Source organism: Staurois parvus, unplaced genomic scaffold (genome assembly GCF_062004578.1).
Source record: "Staurois parvus isolate SC_StPar_1 unplaced genomic scaffold, SC_StPar_1.0 ptg000422l, whole genome shotgun sequence".
Lineage (NCBI taxonomy): Eukaryota > Metazoa > Chordata > Amphibia > Anura > Ranidae > Staurois > Staurois parvus.
Genome location: NW_028318218.1, coordinates 7,908,680 through 7,929,447, shown reverse-complemented (window position 1 = coordinate 7,929,447; position 20,768 = coordinate 7,908,680). Strand labels below are relative to the sequence as shown.

The 20,768-nt window shown below is 41.9% G+C and overlaps 1 protein-coding gene across 1 annotated transcript in view; it reads left to right on the top strand.

Moving 5' to 3' along the window:
- The window catches only part of CWF19L2 (CWF19 like cell cycle control factor 2), a 249,787-nt gene that overhangs the window by 38,752 nt on the left and 190,267 nt on the right, over positions 1-20,768 (top strand). The window contains exon 6 of the mRNA XM_089687297.1: positions 19,746-19,839. Within this exon, the coding sequence (XP_089543423.1) occupies positions 19,746-19,839 (94 nt within the window). The remainder of the gene's footprint in view (positions 1-19,745; positions 19,840-20,768) is intronic.

Genomic DNA, 20,768 nt, shown 5'->3' with positions numbered 1-20,768 from the left:
CAGTTAACAAAATTAGTAAAAAAAAAAGTAGATGATCAGAAGAAAAATCCAAATCAATATTTGGTGTGACCACCCTTTACCTTCAAAACAGCAGTTCAAGGTACACTGAACAGTTTATGAAGAAACCTATAGTAAACTCCATGAAGCTCCTAAGGGGGTTGTAAGTTGCAGAGACCCTAGAGAATAAAATGGTGGGTGTTGAATTTTTTTAATGTCACATTTGATCAGCAGTTTTTCAAATGCAACTTTTTGGGGAAATATAACACTTTGATTAATTTTATTGCACGCAACCACTATATAATAAAACATTTTTGTAACTATAAATGATGATGTTACAGCGTGTAAATAGATACTTAACATGTCACGGTTTAAAATTGTGAACGTCCGTAAAATGGTGCCAAACTACAGTACCTAAAAATCTCTATAGCCAACAGCCCCGGGGAAGGGGGGGTTGGGGTGCAGGGACACTTAAACTTTTTTTTTTATTAGTATTTATTTTATTTAAAACATTTTTTTATCAACTTTATTACTAAAAGAATGAACAACAGCCCTTGTGGTCACATGGGCCGTGACAGATCGGTCTCCTAGGCTCCCTCCTTGGCCATTAATAACCTACTAAAGAAATGAAAGTAAACTAAATCCTCATTGTTTCTGGTGTCACAGAGAGGGAGGAACAACATCTGTGTCTCTCTCCCTATGTCTCTCTCTGCTGCCATTTGGTGCAGTCCCAGGCTCCCCAATCAGCCGGGAGAGTCTGTAAAAGGCAGAGGTGGGCAATTCACTCACTGCTTTACAGGGAATCACAGGCTGTAAATTGATACCTGCAGGTGCAAGTGGAGGCAGAGGAGAGGAAGGGGAAATGCAGCGACCATCATCACACTCTGTTAAACTCATCAGCAGCAAATGCTCGTCCACGTTCAGTGCTAACTATAAGCCAGACTAGAGCTGCTTGTATCCCCCCTGTACCAAGGTGCATGGCTCACTGAGGCTGATCGTCTACTTGCCCGCAGCAGTTTTTGCAAGGAAGAGTGGGCAAATATTGCCAAGTCAAGATGTGCCATGCTGATAGACTCCTACCCAAAAAGACTAAGTGCTGTAATGAAATCAAATGATGCTTCAGCAAAGTATTAGTTTAAGGGTGTGCACACTTATGCAAACATATTATTTTACTTTTTTATTTTTACTTCTCTCCACCTAAAAGATTTCATTTTGTTGTTCAACTGAGTTGTACAGTTTATAATCTGTTTCAGCCGCTTTGGGGTTAATGAAAGAGGTGCACTAGATGGGCGACAATGAGACGACCCCCAAAACAGGAACGGTTTTACAGGTGGAAGTCACTGACATTTTTCCCTACTCATCTTTTGTGACTGTTTTTCACTAATTTTGCATTTGGCTAGGGTCAGTGTCACTACTGGTAGCATAGGCTGTCCAGCTCCTCCAGGATGGCACATCAATATCTGCCATTGCCAGAAGGTTTGCTGTGTCACCCAGCACAGTCTCAAGAGCATGGCGGAGATTCCAGGAGACAGGCAGTTACTCTAGGAGAGCTGGACAGGGCCGTAGAAGGTTCTTAACCCATCAGGAGGACCGGTATCTGCTCCTTTGTGCAAGGAGGAACAGGATGAGCACTGCCAGAGCCCTAGAAAACGACCTCCAGAGGCCACTGGTGTGAATGTCTCTGACCAAACAATCAGAAACGGACTTCATGAGGGTGGCCTGAGGGCCCGACGTCCTCTAGTGGGCCCTGTGCTCACTGCCTGGCACCATAGAGCTTGATTGGCATTTGCCATTGAATATCCATGGAGGGATGCACAGACCTCTGCAGGCTAGACAATGGCATCCTGACTACCATTAATTATCGGGATGAAATCCTTGGACCCATTGTCAGACCCTACGCTGGTGCAGTGGGTCCTGGGTTCCTCCTGGTGCATGGCAATGCCCGGCCTCATGTGGCGAGAGTGATTTAGTGGAGGACTGAATCGTCCGGTGCTTATCTGTTCCTGTCCTAATTTATGACGCTAGCTTTGGAATGTGCGCACACTGGAAGAAACTCACGCTGACACACAAGTTCAGTCTATGAATGCTTCTCTCTAATTTATTGAAATGAAACCGTGAGTTTATATATGAAAAATGTAAATAAAAGTGCAGCGCTAGAAAATAACAAAAAATCAAAAATCAACGCACATAAAGTCAATAAAAATAAGTCCACAAAAAAGGGGGGAGGGGGGGGGGGAGGGAGGGGAAAGGCCCTAGGCCAAAAAAAGTCTCAAAAAAGAAGGACGACTTCAAATGCCCATACACACTGATCAGAGGTGTATGCACTGTGGTAGAGATGGAGTTGAAGATGTAGTCAGGGAACAGAGGTAGATGTAATCCCCGGATCAATGAAGATCCCCAGATCAAGGAAGCACACGTTCCACAAGACAGCAAGGAAGCAGTCACAGCTCCACCAAAGAATACCACCACTCCTTCACTTCATATCAGCGGCATCTAGGAGGAGATACTCCTCATGAAAAGAAAAGCCCATGGTAAGATATAATAAAAAGCATTTAATGAAATAAAACAGGATGCATCCAGAGTAAATATATGAAAATGCACACCGCTAGCAAATAAACATGAAAGCTAGCAGTGAAGGCGGAACAAGACTAACCGTCCTGTCAGATGTAGTGGCCGCCGGAGCTCCCCAATGCTCCGACGGCGTGGCGTCAAGGCGTGCGCAGGTTCCTCCTTACGCGTTACGTGCCAAGCACATCCTCAGAGGAAAGAACCGGTTCTTTCACGGCCACTACATCTGACAGGACGGTTAGTCTTGTTCCGCCTTCACTGCTAGCTTTCATGTTTATTTGCTAGCGGTGTGCATTTTCATATATTTACTCTGGATGCATCCTGTTTTATTTCATTAAATGCTTTTTATTATATCTTACCATGGGCTTTTCTTTTCATGAGGAGTATCTCCTCCTAGATGCCGCTGATATGAAGTGAAGGAGTGGTGGTATTCTTTGGTGGAGCTGTGACTGCTTCCTTGCTGTCTTGTGGAACGTGTGCTTCCTTGATCTGGGGATCTTCATTGATCCGGGGATTACATCTACCTCTGTTCCCTGACTACATCTTCAACTCCATCTCTACCACAGTGCATACACCTCTGATCAGTGTGTATGGGCATTTGAAGTCGTCCTTCTTTTTTGAGACTTTTTTTGGCCTAGGGCCTTTCCCCTCCCTCCCCCCCCTCCCCCCTTTTTTGTGGACTTATTTTTATTGACTTTATGTGCGTTGATTTTTGATTTTTTGTTATTTTCTAGCGCTGCACTTTTATTTACATTTATGTGAGGAACTCTTTTGGTTGTCCTATGTGTTTCAGCTGCTCGTCCTTTAAAGCGCTCACTCATTTTCATTGATTTATATATGAAAAATGATGCGAACATCACGTGATAACAGCATAAGCATTATATTAGTCTTTGATTGGTCACTTTACACGAAAACAATCTCCGTCATGGTATAGGTGTGATTTTCTTCCATCTTATCTTAAAGAGAGAAAAAACATTCCTTTGTTTCCAAAATCACACGGTGGGAGGGGGTCTGTGTGTGTGAGCAGACATTTCTTAAGCAAGGATTTCTTATAGTACCACAAAGCCCAGCAGGCAGAAAATATTCACACAACATATGTATTAAAGTATAAAAGTAAATATTTATAAAACTTATAGAAATAGCGTATATATATATATATATATATATATATATATATATATATTCAATAGGAAACGAAATAGGCATTTTACCAAATCCATCACAGTCCCCCCTTAAAATGAATATTTTACTCTGTCCCTATAAAGCCTAGCTCATCTGTCCTTATGTACCTTGGAACTCTTTTATGCTGTACGTTAGACAGGTGATGACTATTTCATCACCCCCCTTGCCACAGACTTTGTACATAAGGAAGTCAGATGCTATCCCTACAAAATTGTGAAATTACTATTGGCGGAGAGGGACCGTAATGGGGTATAAGGTTTTTCTTCATCTATTATATGTAGATCCTCTTGCTCCTGGTTCAGGAAGGTAGGTGTTCTGTTGTCTACAGCTTTGCTCATCAATTTCCTCACACATGGTATAACACAGCATACAACCAGGGCCAGGAGAATCAGAATTATTAATACAGTTACCCCTATTTGGGCAAGTATCTTTTGCCACCCACTCATCCAACTGAAATATTGATCCCACAAGTCTGTGATCCCTGAATTCTTTTTCAACTCAACTGACAGATCTTCTAATTTCTTTATAGACAGAGTAACCTTACCATTCGGGCCAGTATTGTCAGGAATATATGTACAACATGTTCCGGTTCCTTCTATCATTTACAGACACCTCCTTTTTCTGCTAAAATCATGTCCAGAGCCATCCTATTCTGGAATGTCATGTAGGATGTAAGGGCTAGCTGGTCAACGATTCCTTGAAGGGCATCTCTGGTGTAATTCACAAACCTCTGTTGGTTGTAGTATATATAATTTATCTAATCTACATTTTTATTAACAGTTATCATGGGAATCAGGGATTCAAAGCCTGCTTTTACTTGGTCTCTTGCTTTAAATTTATTAGGCACCCCCCTTGGGACTCCAATAGCATCTATATACACATGTGGGTCAAAACTGCCAGAAGGAGCTTTTCGTTTCCTCCTACGGCCAGGCGTTGGGTCAGGGGTATTTTCTGCTAGGATGTGGAGAGGCATAATGACCTTTGCAAGGGCACACTCACCAGTCCAAATCCCTTCCAATCTGATTCTAATCTTTTGGTCCCCAGTAATCATCCATGACACATATGTATACCTGGTCACTACTATCGGAACATGCTCGTTGTGTCAAGATCATATAGATTATGGTCATAGCACCACATGGGATCTATACTACAGAAATCAAAGGTGAAAATAGCTACATGAGTGTTGGATGAGTTGTACCAAAATATAGTGGTGTCACCTATTTCAGTGATATCCACCTGTTGAGCCTCTGTCAGACTTATAAGAAAAAGGATATACAACATAGTTGTCATGGTGTAGATGACGCCTTTTCCTCAGGGGTTGGGACTTTCTTGCAGTGGGAGGCGTGTATCCAAGTGTTCTTCCCGGCCACCTTGTCAGAAGGGGCTGTGGTCAGCAGAACTTGGAAGGGACCATCATATCTTGGCTCAAAGGAATGTTTCCTCATAAATGTCTTTCCTAATACCCAATCTCCGGGTAATAGGCTGTGAGTTCCTGTATCTGACTCAGGATCTGGAATGGAGAAAACACTTGGACATGGATACGGGTTAATTCACGTGATAATACAGTCACATAATCAGTTAACACATCAAATTGTAATTGCAACTGTTGTGGAAAATAACAACCAAATCTGGGGGCTGAGCTAAACAAAATCTCATAAGGGGATAGGGAGTGTTCTCCCCTTGGTGTGTATCTGACACTAAATAGGGCAATAAGCAGACTGTCTGGCCAACTCATGCCAGTCTCTTGGGCCATTTTTAGCATTCTGGCTTTCAGAGTGCCATTCATTCCTTCTACTTTTCCACTACTTTGGGGGGTATAGAACGCCAGAGTGACTCCTAATGCCGCCCATATTCCTTTGGTTACTGAAACTGTGAAGGCGGGGCCCTGGTCACTCTCTATCACCTCTGGAAGCCCATATCTGCATACAACCTCAGTGGGGAGTTTCTTCGCAGTTGTTTTAGCAGTCATGTTAGTTACAGCAAAGGCCTCTGGCCAACTGGAAAACATGTCCAACACCACTAGGGTGTACTCAACCACCCACTCTTTGGCATCTTGATATGATCAATTTGTATCCTATGAAAAGGGTATAGGGGTTTGGCCAAGTGTTTCTGTGGTGTCTTTTCTGTGCGTCCCGTATTGCATTTTTGCACAGATGGCACATGTTCTGCAAAAAATTGTTCGTCGATGTGGTGATTCCAGGCGCTATATCGTACTTGTTGATAAAAGAGTTCATGAGGCTCTTTGACAGATGGGCTGCTCCGTGTGCCCACTGGACTACAGCTGGAAACATATTCTTGGGTAAACAAAGCCTCTTGTTGCACTCAAACAGACCATCTTTGAGAATAGCTCCTCTCCGTCTCCAGCTTTCTTTTTCTTCTGGACTTGCTGCTTCTTGGAGTTACTTGAGGTAGCTTCTGTCCACAGGTAAGGTCTGTAAGGTGAATATTGGTTCCCACTCTCCAGTCACCTCTCCTTCCATTTCTGGTGGTCCCATGGCCGCTCGTTTTGCCGCCAAATCTGCCAGATTATTGCCTTTGGCTTCTGAAGAGTTTAATTTCCCATGAGCTTTTACCTTCAGAATAGCCACTTGAGTGGGTAGAAGGAGTGCTTCCAGCAGTCGTCCAATGGCTGCTCCATGTCTTATGGACGTACCTGCCGCAGTCATAAATCCTCTTGCCTTCCATATGGGTCCAACGTCATGGGCCACCCCAAAGGCATATCTGGAGTCTGTGTAGATATTGGCCCTTTTTCCTTCCGCCATCTGGCATGCTGTTGTGAGTGCTTGAAGTTCTGCTCCTTGTGCAGATATTGCTGGCGATAGGGCTCTTGCCTGTAGGACTGTGTCTGCAGTAGTGACCGCAAATCCTGTATAATATTTGCCTCCATCGTCTGCATATCTGGAACCATCAACAAAAAAGGTGAAGTCTGGGTCCTGCAGTGGTGTTTCACTCACTGTGGGGAGATGGAAGGTTTCCATTTTCATCATTTCAAGACAATAATGAGGCTCAGTGGCTCCATCATCTTCTCCACTTTCTGCATTACCTTCATTACCCCCCTCAGCAATTGGGAGGAGAGTGGCCGGATTCAGGGTTTGGCAACGTAGGAGAGTGACGTTATCAGGAAATTGGAGGGAACACTGTAGTCTAAGATGCCTCGCTGTGGACAAATGTTTAGGTTGGACTTGGTTTAAAATGGCAGCAATGGCATACGGTGCCAGAAGAACAAGTTCATGTCCCAGTACGATATCAGAGGTCTTATCCAGCAGAGCTGGAGCAGCGAAAACAGCACGCAGACATGAGGGTGCTCCTCTAGCCACTGGGTCTATACGGCATGAGTAGTAGCCTACGGGTCGTAGGCGGTTGCCATGGGACTGGGCCAATACTCCGGTGTCATGGCCTTGGCGTTCAGACACGAACAGTTTTGAAAAATTTCTCGTAGTCTGGTAGACCTAGGGCTGGGGCTGAAGAAAATAAATATTTTAGAGCCAAAAAAAGTTGGAGTCGGCCTCTTCGGACAGATAGAAGGGCTCAGACTTGAGAGCATCGTAGAGTGGTTGCATAAACCAAGAAACATCAGGAATCCATGACCTACAGTAGGATATGAGGCCAAGAAAGGCGTGGAGTGGCTTCTGGCCTAACGGCAGTGGCAAGTTCTGGATGGCCTTAACTCTTTCCTCCGTAAGATGCCTTGTTCCAGGTGAGAGGCAGTGGCCCAAGAACACGACTGTTGTAGAGCACCATTGCAACTTTGGTTTAGAGGCCTTACAGCCTTGGTGTGCCAAGTAACATAGTAAACTCTCTGAGGCTTCTTCAGCCGTGGGCAGGTCATCAGCACAGAGGAGAAAGTCATCCACATATTGAAGAAGGACCACTGCCGAATGTTCCTTTTGCCACGTGCCCAGTATGGTGGTCATGGCTTTGGCAAACTGGCTCAGGGAATTTTGCGCCCCCTTGTGGCATAACTTCCCAGGTGTATTGCTGCCCCTCATGGATAAAAACGAAGAAGTATCTGCAAGGAGAATACAAGGAAACGCTGGAGAATGCATTTGCCAGGTCCACCACGGTGAAATACTTTGCTGTTGGAGGTACCCCTGTGAGTAAAGTGTGGGGATTTGGAACGATAGGTGTCTCTAAGACAGTGGCTTCATTCACTGCTCGGAAGACCTGTACCAAGTCCTTTACCAAGCTTCTGCCACACTCAGTAAACCTTTATCACATAAAATTCCTCTCTGTTCCTACAATGATTTATGCCAGTCCTGAAGTCAGGCAACCCTGACCTTCAGCTTACAAACTTTCGCTTCTTTAGATAACTTTTTAACTGCTTCACTTCCTTCACACCTCTTCACAATATGACATGCCAGTAATCCTTTTCAATATTTTAACACATAAACAGTTTTTTGGTTTTTTTTTTGTTTTTTGTTTTCCTGTAGCAATACCTGTTCTGTCCACTGCTCTTTGTGGATAACTTTGGCTACATTATACCAAACTTCTTGCTGTCTTCAGCACATGTTTGTCAACTGACATCTTTCTTCTCTCTTTTTTTTTTTCTTTCTATACCTCCTTATCTTTAATTCCACATACTTTTCCTCTTCTCTCTCTGCAACCAGGTCACTTGCTAACATTCCTTTCTAGGGGTCTTATCAGCGTCTGACCCATCTCCTCCCCCCTTCTCTTTCCTTCCTAACAGGAATCTAAGACACTTCACAGGCTGCTGTCCAAACTTTCCTTAACCCTTAACAAACCCCAACCTTCTGTTATAAACAGCAAACATTAACTTACAGACACACATTTAGGACATAACATAGCAGTCTATCTTGGTGGGCTATGAGTACAGATCACTGAGTAACTCTTCCTAGCCCCAAAAATGGCTAGGGCACCCCGCTGCCACACTACCGTGATGCGTACCCGACACCTCCTCTCTTGTGGTCAACACACAAGGTTACCACACACCCAAGAGAAATTATGTGTCAAAACCCTCAGTAGGTCCACTCCTCTTCCACCTCAAGACTGATACATAAAAACACACAACAGAGACCCAGGTAACAGATAAGCACATGCAGGTATATTTGAATAAACTCCGGGCAAGCAAGGTTACCTGCCTTTAGTGACCTTTAGCAGCCGTACTAGGCACAGGTATGAATCAACAACAAAGACAGGATAAGCAATGGTAAGATAGCAAAATATATCTTACCATGCTCCAAAGGTGATCAATCTCCGTCCCGTCCAGTTTGACTGACACCTAATGCCCTTTTGAGGTTGGCTGGCTGCAGGTTCATTACCCAGAGTTCCCGGGTTTCTTGGCACCAGTTGATTTAGTGGAGGACTGAATGGTCCGGTGCTTATCTGTTCCTGTCCTAATTTATGACGCTAGCTTTGGAATGTGCGCACACTGGAAGAAACTCACGCTGACACACAAGTTCAGTCTATGAATGCTTCTCTCTAATTTATTGAAATGAAACCGTGAGTTTATATATGAAAAATGATGCGAACATCACGTGATAACAGCATAAGCATTATATTAGTCTTTGATTGGTCACTTTACACGAAAACAATCTCCGTCATGGTATAGGTGTGATCTTCTTCCGTCTTATCTTAAAGAGAGAAAAAACATTCCTTTGTTTCCCAAATCACACGGTGGGAGGGGGTCTGTGTGTGTGAGCAGACATTTCTTAAGCAAGGATTTCTTATAGTACCACAAAGCCCAGCAGGCAGAAAATATTCACACAACATATGTATTAAAGTATAAAAGTAAATATTTATAAAACTTATAGAAATAGCGTATATATATATATATATATATATTCAATAGGAAACGAAATAGGCATTTTACCAAATCCATCACAAGAGTATGCACGCAGTTCCTGGAAGATGAAGGACTTGATACAACACCTCTGGGATATCACGTCTTGGTCCATCCGACGCCGCCAGGTTGCACCTCAGTTTGTCCAGGAGCTCAGTGATACCCTGGTCCAGATCTGGGAGGAAATACCCCCGGACACCATCCGTCGTCTCATTAGAAGCATGCCCCGACATTGTCAGGCATGCATACAAACACGTGGGGGCCATACAAACTACTGAGTACCATTCTGAGTTGCTGCAATGAAATTTCAGCAAAATGGACTAGCATGCTGCATCATTTTTTCACTTTGATTTTCGGGGTGTCTTTGAATTCAGTCCTCTGTAGGTTAATAATTTTAATTTCCATCAAACAATGGGGCATCCTTGCGTTCCTAACACATTACCCAGTCCATATCAGTATAGATATCCAGCATGATATTTTTCCCCATTGAGATCTGATGTGTGTTCAAAATATTCCTTTAATTTTTTTGAGCAGTGTATATGTATATATGGGTGTGTGTGTATATGTATGTATATGGTTAGCACTTCCGCCTGGCAGTGCTAGGGTCGCTGGTTCAAATCCCAACCCCGACACTCCACCTGCCTGGAGTTTGCATGTTCTCCCTGTGACTGTGTGGGTTACCTCCGGGTACTCCGATTTCCTCCCACACTCCAAAGACATGCTGGTAGGTTAATTGGATCCTGTCTAAATTGGCCCCAGAATGTGTATGTTTGAATGTGAGTTAGGGACTTTAGATTGTAAGCTCCTTGAGGGTTAGGGACTGATGTGAATGTACAATATATGTATGTAAAGTGCTGCGTAAATTGACGGCGCTATATAAGAAACCTGAAATAAATAAAATATATATATAATTTATTTTACCAGAGAATCTAGAGAAAAAAAAAATGGCAGATGTTGCAATTTTTTACGTCACGCGGTATTTGTGCAGCAGTTTTTCAAACGCAATAATTTTGGAAAAATACATTTTAATTCATTAAAAACACAATATATCCCAATTTTTTATTTAAGCATGAAAGATGATGTTATGCCGAGTAAATAAATACCTAATATGTCATGCTTTAAAACTGCACATGCTCGTGGAATGGCGCCAAAGTTTGATACTTGAAAATCTCCATAGGCAATGCTTTAAGAATTTTTACAGGTTACCAACTTAGAGTTACATAGTCTAGTGCTAGAATTATTCCTCTCACTGTGACATTTTCGATACCTCACGTGTGGTGCGAACACCATTTACATATGTGAGTGTACCCTATGTATGTGTTCACCACTGTGCGCGAGCACGGGTGGATGGGGGCGCTTTTAAAATTTTATTTTTATTCTTTATGTTAATACATTGTTACACTGTCCCTTTAATTTTTTCTTTGATCGCTTTTATTCCTATCAGAAGGAATGTAAACATCCCTAGTGACAGAAATAAGGCATGACAGATCCTCCTTTATGGAGAGATCTGGGGTCAGTAAGACCCCACATCTCTCCTCTATCGTGGAAAGCATCAGATCGCAAAAAAACCCCCCAAAAAACATTGATCTAATGCTTTAACCGCTTGCCCACCACCCTATAGCAGAAAGTACTGCTACAGGGCGATAGGTCTGTGCATAACCATGTATACGTGATTTGCATTTCCGGGTGGGGGGCGCGTGCGGCGTCACCATACCTGCACTGCTATTGGCAGCTAGGGATATCAATCACCAGGTACTGCCCGGCGATTCCCGGCCAGCACTCTGCAATCGTTGGGGAAAGCTGACAGGGGAGAGACCTGTGTGTAAACAACACAGGTCTCTCTTGCGTCAGCAAGGAATGCTGCTTTGTATTTCTCTGCACAGCAGAGAAATACAAAGCAGTATGTCTTCTTAGTAAAACAAAACACAGCACATAATGTAAAACACACACAGCACACAGTTAACCCTTTGATTGTCGCAGATGTTAACCCCTTCCTGCCCAGTGTCATTAGAACAGTGTCAGTGCTTTTTATTAGCACCGATCACTGTATTAGTGTCACTGAGGAGTCAGTGGCAGTTAGTCAGTTCCCACCCAGTGTCAGAATACCTGCTGTAGTCCTGCTATAAGTCACTGATCGCCACCATTACTAGTATAAAAAGAAATAAAAATAAAAATTCCAGTGTATATATACCGCCATTTGTAGACGCTATAACTTTTACATAAACCAATTAATATACATGTATTGGATTTTTTTGAAGCAGACATGTATCCGAATACATTTTGGCCTAAATTTATGAAGAAATTAGATTTATTTAATTTTATTGGGTATGTTTTATAGCAAAAAGTCAAAAGTATTGTTTTTTTTTTTTTTCCAAAATTGTCGGTCTTTGTTTATAGAGCAAAAAAAAAATGCAGAGGTGATTAAATACCACCGAAAGAAAGCTCTATTTTTGGGGAAAAAAGGGACATAAATCTCATTTATGTTCAGCATTGCATGACTGCGCAATTGTCAGTTTAAGTAACGCTGTGCAGTATCACAGAAAATGGCCTGGTCAGGAAGATGGCACATTCTCTGGAGGGCAAGAAGTTACAAAAAAAAAATGCCCTTGTTTACAATGGCTGTAAACCGGAAGTAACATCATGACACAGCTTCCAGCCTCCTAGGCCATAGAAGTGAGCGGAGGATCGGTTCTCGGGCTACCTGATGAGCCAGGTAAGCTCGAGAACCACCAGAAAGCAGTGGGGAGGTGACTCTTCTTGTTGATTCTAAAAATCAATCCAGCATTTAATCAGCTGCTCAGATCACTTTTATCGGAAAGAGCGGTGGCTGCTGCAGAAAATTGTAATACTGGGGTTATGGCATCTAGTTGCAGCCATAACCACAGTATTAAAATGTAATGACATAAATCTCCAGTTAGGCAGTCGGCAAGTGGAGACAGATGTGAATACCATGTATAAATACATAAGTAGACCATATAGTGAACTTGGTTTAGAGTTATTCACTGATTTTATAGGTCAAGGGGGCACTCTTTATTTCTTGAAGAAAAGTGAATTAACCTCCATGTACGGAAATGCACAAAATGTAACTGGATTCTAATATTTGTTTTAACACCAGAGATTGTTGATCCAGGGAATGTTGCCTCCTTGGGGATCAGGAAGGCATTTATTTTTACCCTGCTGAAGCAAATTGAGTCATGCTTGTATAGTTTTTTTTTATTTGCCTTCCTCTTGATCAACTGTCGGTAAAGGGTTCTGCATATGGGGAGTTTCTATTTTTTTTTTCTATTGGTTGAACTTTGACGTAGATGGACTTGTGTCTTTTTTCAATCTAAATATGTAACTAATGTAAATTTGTAGAGCAAGAATGGAATGGGGAAGTGGATGTTCTGGCTGTGATGTTCTGAGGCTCTGACATTCTGGCGCAAGATATAGGGGCCATGCTTTGAGATACATTGTAGGCCCTATACTCTGAAGTTTGACAGAGGAACAACTGCAGGAATTGTTACATACTGTATACCCATTTGGGGATTTCATTACCTGCACTTATTTCAGATGACAAGTTTTAATACATTTCATTCTGGCTCAGATGTTTAGGTATTTATAGTTCACCACGGCCCTTTATTGGTCTCCACTAGAACATTTGATTCAATATTTATTCAGCTGGATCACTTGAGGGTCTTCTTGCCTATGTGATGCCAGGAATTACCCAGCAAGGATCTTCTATTTTTTGATACAACGTATGGCGATAACGTTTGTGCTGTACTCTACTGCTCTCCCCTGAAGAAGATTCAAAATATAAATCTTATGAATTTAAACACGTTGGAGTTTCTCTTCTTTGTGATATGCAGCCAAACCATCGCCATTTTTGCACAATGCTATGTATAATGTATCTTTGTTTCTGTTTTTAAAATTTTAATAAAATTGTGTTTTTATATATTTTGTTGTAATATTTTGGTGCTTGCAAATGTATGTCCATTCTTGCTCTATGAGTTGGGATAAGCACCATCTATATTTAATATAGTTCACTAGTACTATACACTATGAAAATTTGTATCTCTGCTTCTGCTTGATGCTCTTTTTTTTTTTTATTAATTTGCATAGTTGTCCCTTCCAATCTGATCAACGTGATTAGTGAAAAAACTAGCTGTTTTGATACATTTGTTTCCATTTTTACTTTCCCATATTGTCATTTATCACTGTCTACTGGCATTATTGCGGTCTTTACTGCCTGCGAATATAAATAAATAACTCCCAAAAGCTGTAAGAAGCTGTAACCTCATTGTGGCATCTCTTTACGCGTCCCTTGTGACCACAGTGCTTTAGTATTCATGCTGACACTACCTGTCTCTTACCACTGCTCTCTGAAGCTTGTACATCACACAAGATGCCATGCAGGTATAGCATTCTCGTTTTACTTCTTTCCACGAGCTTAGAACAGGTTAAAGAAATCCCGCATGAAAAAAAAAAACACAGGCTGCCATTGCAAAGCTCTTCTTTTTTAAAAATACTAGTTTTCTAGCTCCCAAAGGCTTCAGTACTTTCTGAGTCTCTGAGAAGTATGGAAATTGGGGGCTCAATTTTTCTTTTTTCAAGCTGCATCTTGTTCCAGATCTGTGACTTGGAATATTAAAGCGGTGGTAAACTCCACTTTTTAACTTGTACCTACAGGTAAGTCAATAATAAGGCTTGTAATGGTCATGCGTACTGGGCACATGACTAGTTATGTGTGTAGCAGCTATGTTGTTACAGAATTCAGCCATTACATTTTATTTATTTTCTTTACTGGTTTAATACCAGAGATCAAGCAATTCGGATTCCTCCCCCCCTCCTTTCCAGAACATAGCTAAAGTTTCAGAGGTGCCTTGAGTTAATAAGGGTCTGGATCTTCAAAGGACCGGTTATTTCTCCTTTGGCCAGAGATCTGGCAGGACTTTCTGGTATCCATGGACATGAAATATAATGTTGAACAATAATGTACCAGTTTCCAGAATGCAACCTGTACATAGTGGAAGATATTAATATTAGTATAAAACTGTCTAAGGGAGGGCCACGATACAGTCATAAATGTGGTGACTTCAGAGCCACCAAACCTTAACTGCTTCCTGTCCACCCTATAGCAGAAGTACTGCTACAGGGTGGCACGGGTGCGCAAAATCCCGCATATACATACATGATTTTGCAGTTCCGGATAGGGGGGCGCGCTTGCCATACTTGTGTCTTTATTCGCGGCCTCGGCTGTCGATCACCAGATCCCAGCCGAGCATCTCTGATGGGGGCAGAACGGTTTGTAGACACTATAGTTCTCTCCCCTGTCAGCTCCTGCACACTGCTTTGCATGGCTTTTAGTGAAGCACTAACAAAGGACACAGTGTAAAACGGTACACAGTTAACCCTTTGATCGCCCCACATGTTAACCCCTTCCTGCACAGTGCCATTAGTACAGTGTCAGTGCTTTTTATTAGCATTGATTACTGTATTGGTGTCACTGGGGATGTCATTGACACCAAGTCAGTTCCCCCCATGTCAGAATGTCCGCCGCAGCCCGCTATAAGTTGCTAATCGCCACCATTACTAGTAAAACATAGCAAAGACATATAGCAAAATACATTTTGGCCTAAATTTGACGAAATTTGATTTTCAATTTTTTACTAGAAATGTTTAATAGCAAAAAGTCACAAATATTTTTTTTTTTTCTCAAAATTCTTGGTCTATTTTATTTTTTATAGCGCAAAAAATAAAAACTACACAGGCAATCAAATACCTCTGAAAGAAAGCTCTATTTGTGGGAAAAAAGGACGTAATTTTCATTTGGGTGCAGCGTTGCATGACCGCACAATTGTCAGTTAAAATAACACAGCGCCGTATTGCGAAAAATGGCCTGGTCAGGAAGGGGGGTAAATCCTCAGGAGGGCAAGTGGTTAAAGTGGGTAATTGGTCAGTTGGCCTCTGTCAACACCTACCTTGATGTAGATAAAAAAAAGAGACTGCAAGCAGTTTGACAGCTCTCGTTTTAACATCAACCTAGGAACACTGAACCGGACTTGAGAGAGCCACTGTACCATTTTTGCTTGATCAATTGGTTTAGGTAAAACCAAGGTCTTTGCAAGTATTCTTCGTTTTCAACTCCTTTTTTTAATTCTTTGTTGCTTATGGTCTCTTTATTTCTTTGTAACACCTTTTTGCTGTATTTATTTTATTTGCACCATTTTGACCTTTTCGAAAGTGCTAAAATTGTCCCTAAGGATTTTAATGCAAACTAAAGAATCCCTGTCTCTTGAAGAGTGCTACTGTATATCATAAATCTCTGAATATACTTGCCTGTGGTGACAGTGTGTGTACAGACGTTTATTTTTCATATTTATTCTTGCTACGATTGTGAGTTTCCGCCTTCTCAGTCAAAAGGTGGTGGTAGCTTAAAGAGTTAACTGCGTAAACTTAACCCAGTGACAATTGCTCTCAGACTGCTAGCACCTAGATTGTGGTCCCAGGAGCTGGAAAATCTTTGTACAGGGTGCAGCTGAGAGTGGCATTGTTATGTAAGTGACAGTATGGAGTGAGATTGGCCAGTCCTTTGTCACGAGTTGGTGAGAAGGGCAGGGGTTGGGCACCGCATCTGTCACAAGATTTGCATATAGGTACATTGAATATCCCTTAAACGTGCACTGTTTAGGAGATATTCAGATGTGTAGCAGCTGGTGTGGTCACTGGCGCATGCGCTCTGTGCACTGAATGGAAGGCAGGCTCGAGTGTGCTGTCCATTGAGAGTTTTGTACCGTGACTTCCGTGTGCATGCTCGGGAGTGATGTCATCGTGGCTTGGCCATTTAAATGGCTGGAGCCTGCGAACCCGGAAGGAAGACCGGGTGAAGATAGCATCTCTGTCAGCGGTGACCTTGTGCTGCAGGAGAGATCGTTTTATAAGCAGGTCTGTCCTAATGTGCTAGTATGTGATGCATACTAGCACATTAAATTCATCAAATCTTTTCTTTTCAAATTAAATAAAATTCAAAAAATATATATATATATCCCCAAGTGTGATACCACAAAAAAAACTATAGTCCTCTTTTTTTCTTCCAATTATTTCTTCCAAAAATTCTCTTATTTTCACTCTTCGTGTAATATCCAGATATTCATGAACCTCAAAAACCAAAAAAACTCAACATAGTGTATTATCCTTATACAAAAGAGAAATTAGTGCCATTCATTGTGAATTACATCACACACTAAAACTGTGCATGAAAAAGAAAAGAAGAAAGACAAAAAAACAAACAAAAAACCTCTATATGTGAACACTGCAATAAGCAATCGTGATCCACTCAAGTGATTACTAATGTTATTCCAACCCACTGCACCAAACAACACTCCAACTCGTGTAGTAGTGAATAATTACCCCAATCCTGTTTCAATAACGCTTGTAAAACAACATAAGAGATGGCATCAGACTCCTGGGTCCAGATCAATCCTGAGATTCCTCCTCCACTCTCCCCAATACTGTTTCAATAAGGCTTGTCAAACAACATAAGGGATGGCATCAGACTCCTGGGTCCAGATCAATCCTGGGATTCCTCCTCCACTCTCCTCATAAGTAAATCGGCAGTTAGAGAAGACACCATAGCGTATAGAAATTTATTTGGCAACTTACATTTAAAATTGCAGAAATCAGCTTCCCAGAGACACAAGTCACATCACATAAGGGAACTACCGCATGTTCCCAATTCCAAGATGGCCACGGCTATACTTCCGGAAAACGTCAGTGCGTCAGACGTCACGTGTTACTGACGCGTTTCGTCACTTTCTGGACTTTTTCTGAAGTTCTTGCGGATATATATATATATATTTTATGAATTTTATTTAATTTGAAAAGAAAAGATTTGATGAATTTATTGTGTAGCTTTCAAGGGTGAAAGTGAGTGTTTTTTCTTTTTGGGATATTTTGTTTTGTTTTGCTTATTTGGAACCTTTTAGTGTGCTAATTAGTAATTTATACTAGCACATTATTACATTATCCTGCAGGGGGGACATTTTATTTTATAAAGTTTACTATCACTTTAAGGCAAAAGACAGCCAAGAAACTAGCCTTTCCACAAGAATCAGCAATGGTAGCCTTTGTATTTCAGTACAGGTTTCCTGTGTGTTCAATTGATAGAAATCTATGTTAACAGTATTTGGACACCGAATACAGACAGACTTGTGTGTATACCCTTCCTTTAACAAGTTCTTTACTAGTTGCCCTGGTGCAGGTCGTAGGAATCCATTCATTTTAGAACATGTGACAGGTTGACATGTCCACATTTCCCCTGTGGCTCAGGTACATGTGTGTTTATTGGAACTGTGCGCCTTGTTTGGAATATCCTGATTACTTCCTCCACTGTCTCCTTCTCCCCCCTATGCTCATGTCATTCTGTGTAACTGTTATTCATCACATTAGCTGCTGCAACATTACCATTTGTCCTTTGCTCCAGGCATATATTGCTTTATATTCTGCTCACAATGTGATGCTACTTCTAGATGGGAACAGGGCTTTTATGCTTTCCATAATGATTATTGCCACATTTTTTATATTTATCGCAAATGAGATCTGATCCATCACCTTGCTGATGGAATGAATGCAAGTTTTATAAATGTCACAGAGAACAGAGGAAAGCAGCCTGTTTAGCATTATGATACATGGATATGGAACTGTATTAGAAGTTTCTTGTGTACCCAGAGCAATAAAAATGCATCACACGGAATTTAAAATTGGGATATGAGACATGACATGACATGACAATGTAAAAGAAATTTGATCTTGCATAGGATTCAAATGTATCTAAAGCCAAACAATATTTTTTTTAGTTTTGAATAGAGTAGTGAGGGGCTAGCGTCTCTGGTAGATGCATTTTTGCTGTTTACCTTCCTGTTCTGGACATTTAGTGGCCAATGTCACTGAGGATAAAGCAAGGGCAAAAATCAAAACTCCTAAAGCCCAACTCAATTAAAGGGTTATTTGCTTAAAATGTAGTAAACCGCATTAAAAAAATAAAAACAAACTGGTCCTCCACAAGATCTTGTCATAGTGTGCTAGTATGCACCGCATACTAGCACATTATAACAGACTTGCCTAAAGATCAGTTCCCTTCAGTGGCGCGCTGTCACTGCTGATCAGGGATCCATCTTGACCTGATCTTCCTTCAGAGTCGCGGGCTCCAACTGTTTGAATGTCCAAGTCATGATGAAGTCACTTCCGCGGCAAAGCTGTCTCAGTGTACAGCATGCCATCCATTAAGTGTGCATACAACAGTGACGTCACCAGCTGCTACACATGTAAATATCTACTAAACGGTGCATGTTTAGGAGAAATCCACTGTAACAAAAGGTAAGCTTTACTATAGGCTTACCTGTACGTACAAGATAAAAAGCTGAGTTTATTAACGCTGTAAGTCTAGGGGAACAATAAAAAAAAGATTTACCTGATCCCCCCCACCCTACAGCTAGATTAGCCCCTGTAGCATCAGCAACCCTTTGCGTCACCGGTCTAGGATCCTGACATCATCAAGAACAAAGCAGGGTCCTTAATCCTGCACTAGATGTGAGGACACCAGAGTAAACGCTGGGTCTTGGGGGAACAGGTAAGTAAAACTGCTTCTCCTTTCCCCTAGACAAAATTAGCTCTATTAACCCTTTCAGTATGGACCAGCCCCGCTGCAAGGTATTCTTTAAAATCTTTTTGGAGTTGGGCTTTAAGTTGCCACTGAAACAGGGGTAGAGGGAAAAACCATCCATGGGGACACGCTCTAAAGCTAGCCACGGGCTAAATGAGAGAAATCTACTAGGTTCCTCCATCCACATTAAGCAGTGTGAATGGAGAAATCACTGCTGCTTGCTATTGTACATAAACACCTGCGACACCAGCAGCTGTTTAAATACCTGAACAGAGGGTTACAGTGTGCAGTGAAGGCAGAGTGATCAGTTTCAGTAGTGGAAAGGAACTTGTATAACTGTGCAAGACTAAAAGGCTGGAGTTCTGCTTTAAAGTATGCGATCACTGAAATTATACTATGTATGACTTATTTAGGCTGGAATTCTGCACGTCTGTTGCAGGTAGAGCATTAAATGGCAGAACTGTTATATATTCCTGTATTGTTACTGACAAAACCTTGTCTTGGTGTGATTGCAATGTTTGTGCAAAATTTATTGAAACCAAATGGGTTTCCTTTCAGGAACAGCTGCAAGCCAGGGAATTAAACCCATTCTGGAAGGATGGTGGTTCAGGACTGCCACCAGAGGAGGGGGATGCAACCTCGCTTAAGAAAGGTAAATGCAATTTCCTTTTGAAGCAGCTTTTATGTCCAGCTGTCTACATGCATATTTCACTGTCACAGTAAAGAGTTAGAGGGGCCTAAGATTAGAACATTGTAGAAAGGAATATTGCATCTACACTATATTGCCAAAAGTATTGGGCCAGCCCTCCAAATAGTTGGATTCAGGTGTTCCAATCACCTCCATGGCCACAGTTTGTATACAATCAAGCACCTAGGCATGCAGACTGCTTCTACAAACATTTGTGAAAGAATGGGTCGCTCTCAGGAGTTCAGTGAATTCAAGCGTGGTACCGTGATAGGTTGCCAGCTGTGCAATAAGTCCATCCGTGACATTTCCTTGCTACTAAATATTCCACAGTCAACTGTTAGTGGTATTATAACAAAGTGGAAGCAGCTGGGAACAACAGCAACTCAGCCATGAAGTGTTAGGCTACGTAAAATGACACAGCGAGGTCAACGCATGCTGAAGCACAGAGTGTGCAGAAGTTGCCAACTGTCTGCAGAGTCAATAGCTAAAGACCTCCAAACTTCGTGTGGCCTTCAGATTAGCACAACAGTGTGTAGAGAGCTTCATGGAATGGGTTTCCATGGCTGAGCAGCTGCATCATTGCACACACAGAGCTGGCTCAGGAGCAAACACACACGAGTGCTTCCATAGCAAGTGGCTTGCTATGGGGGCACTCAACAGGAAGGTGGGGCCAGTAGCACCGGCAGGGGACTTGAGAAGATGAGGATCAGGGCTGCTGTGTGCACAGAGCATCTAAGTATAATGTGTTTTATTTTAAAAACTAACATTTTTGCCTTTACAATTACTTTAAGGCATAGTTTATGAAATATTTATGTTGGCCTCTTATTTAGTTCTATTTACATTGAGTCGTAAGATTCAGGGGGCAAAATTTGTCCTTAAATCTCCTTCCTTGT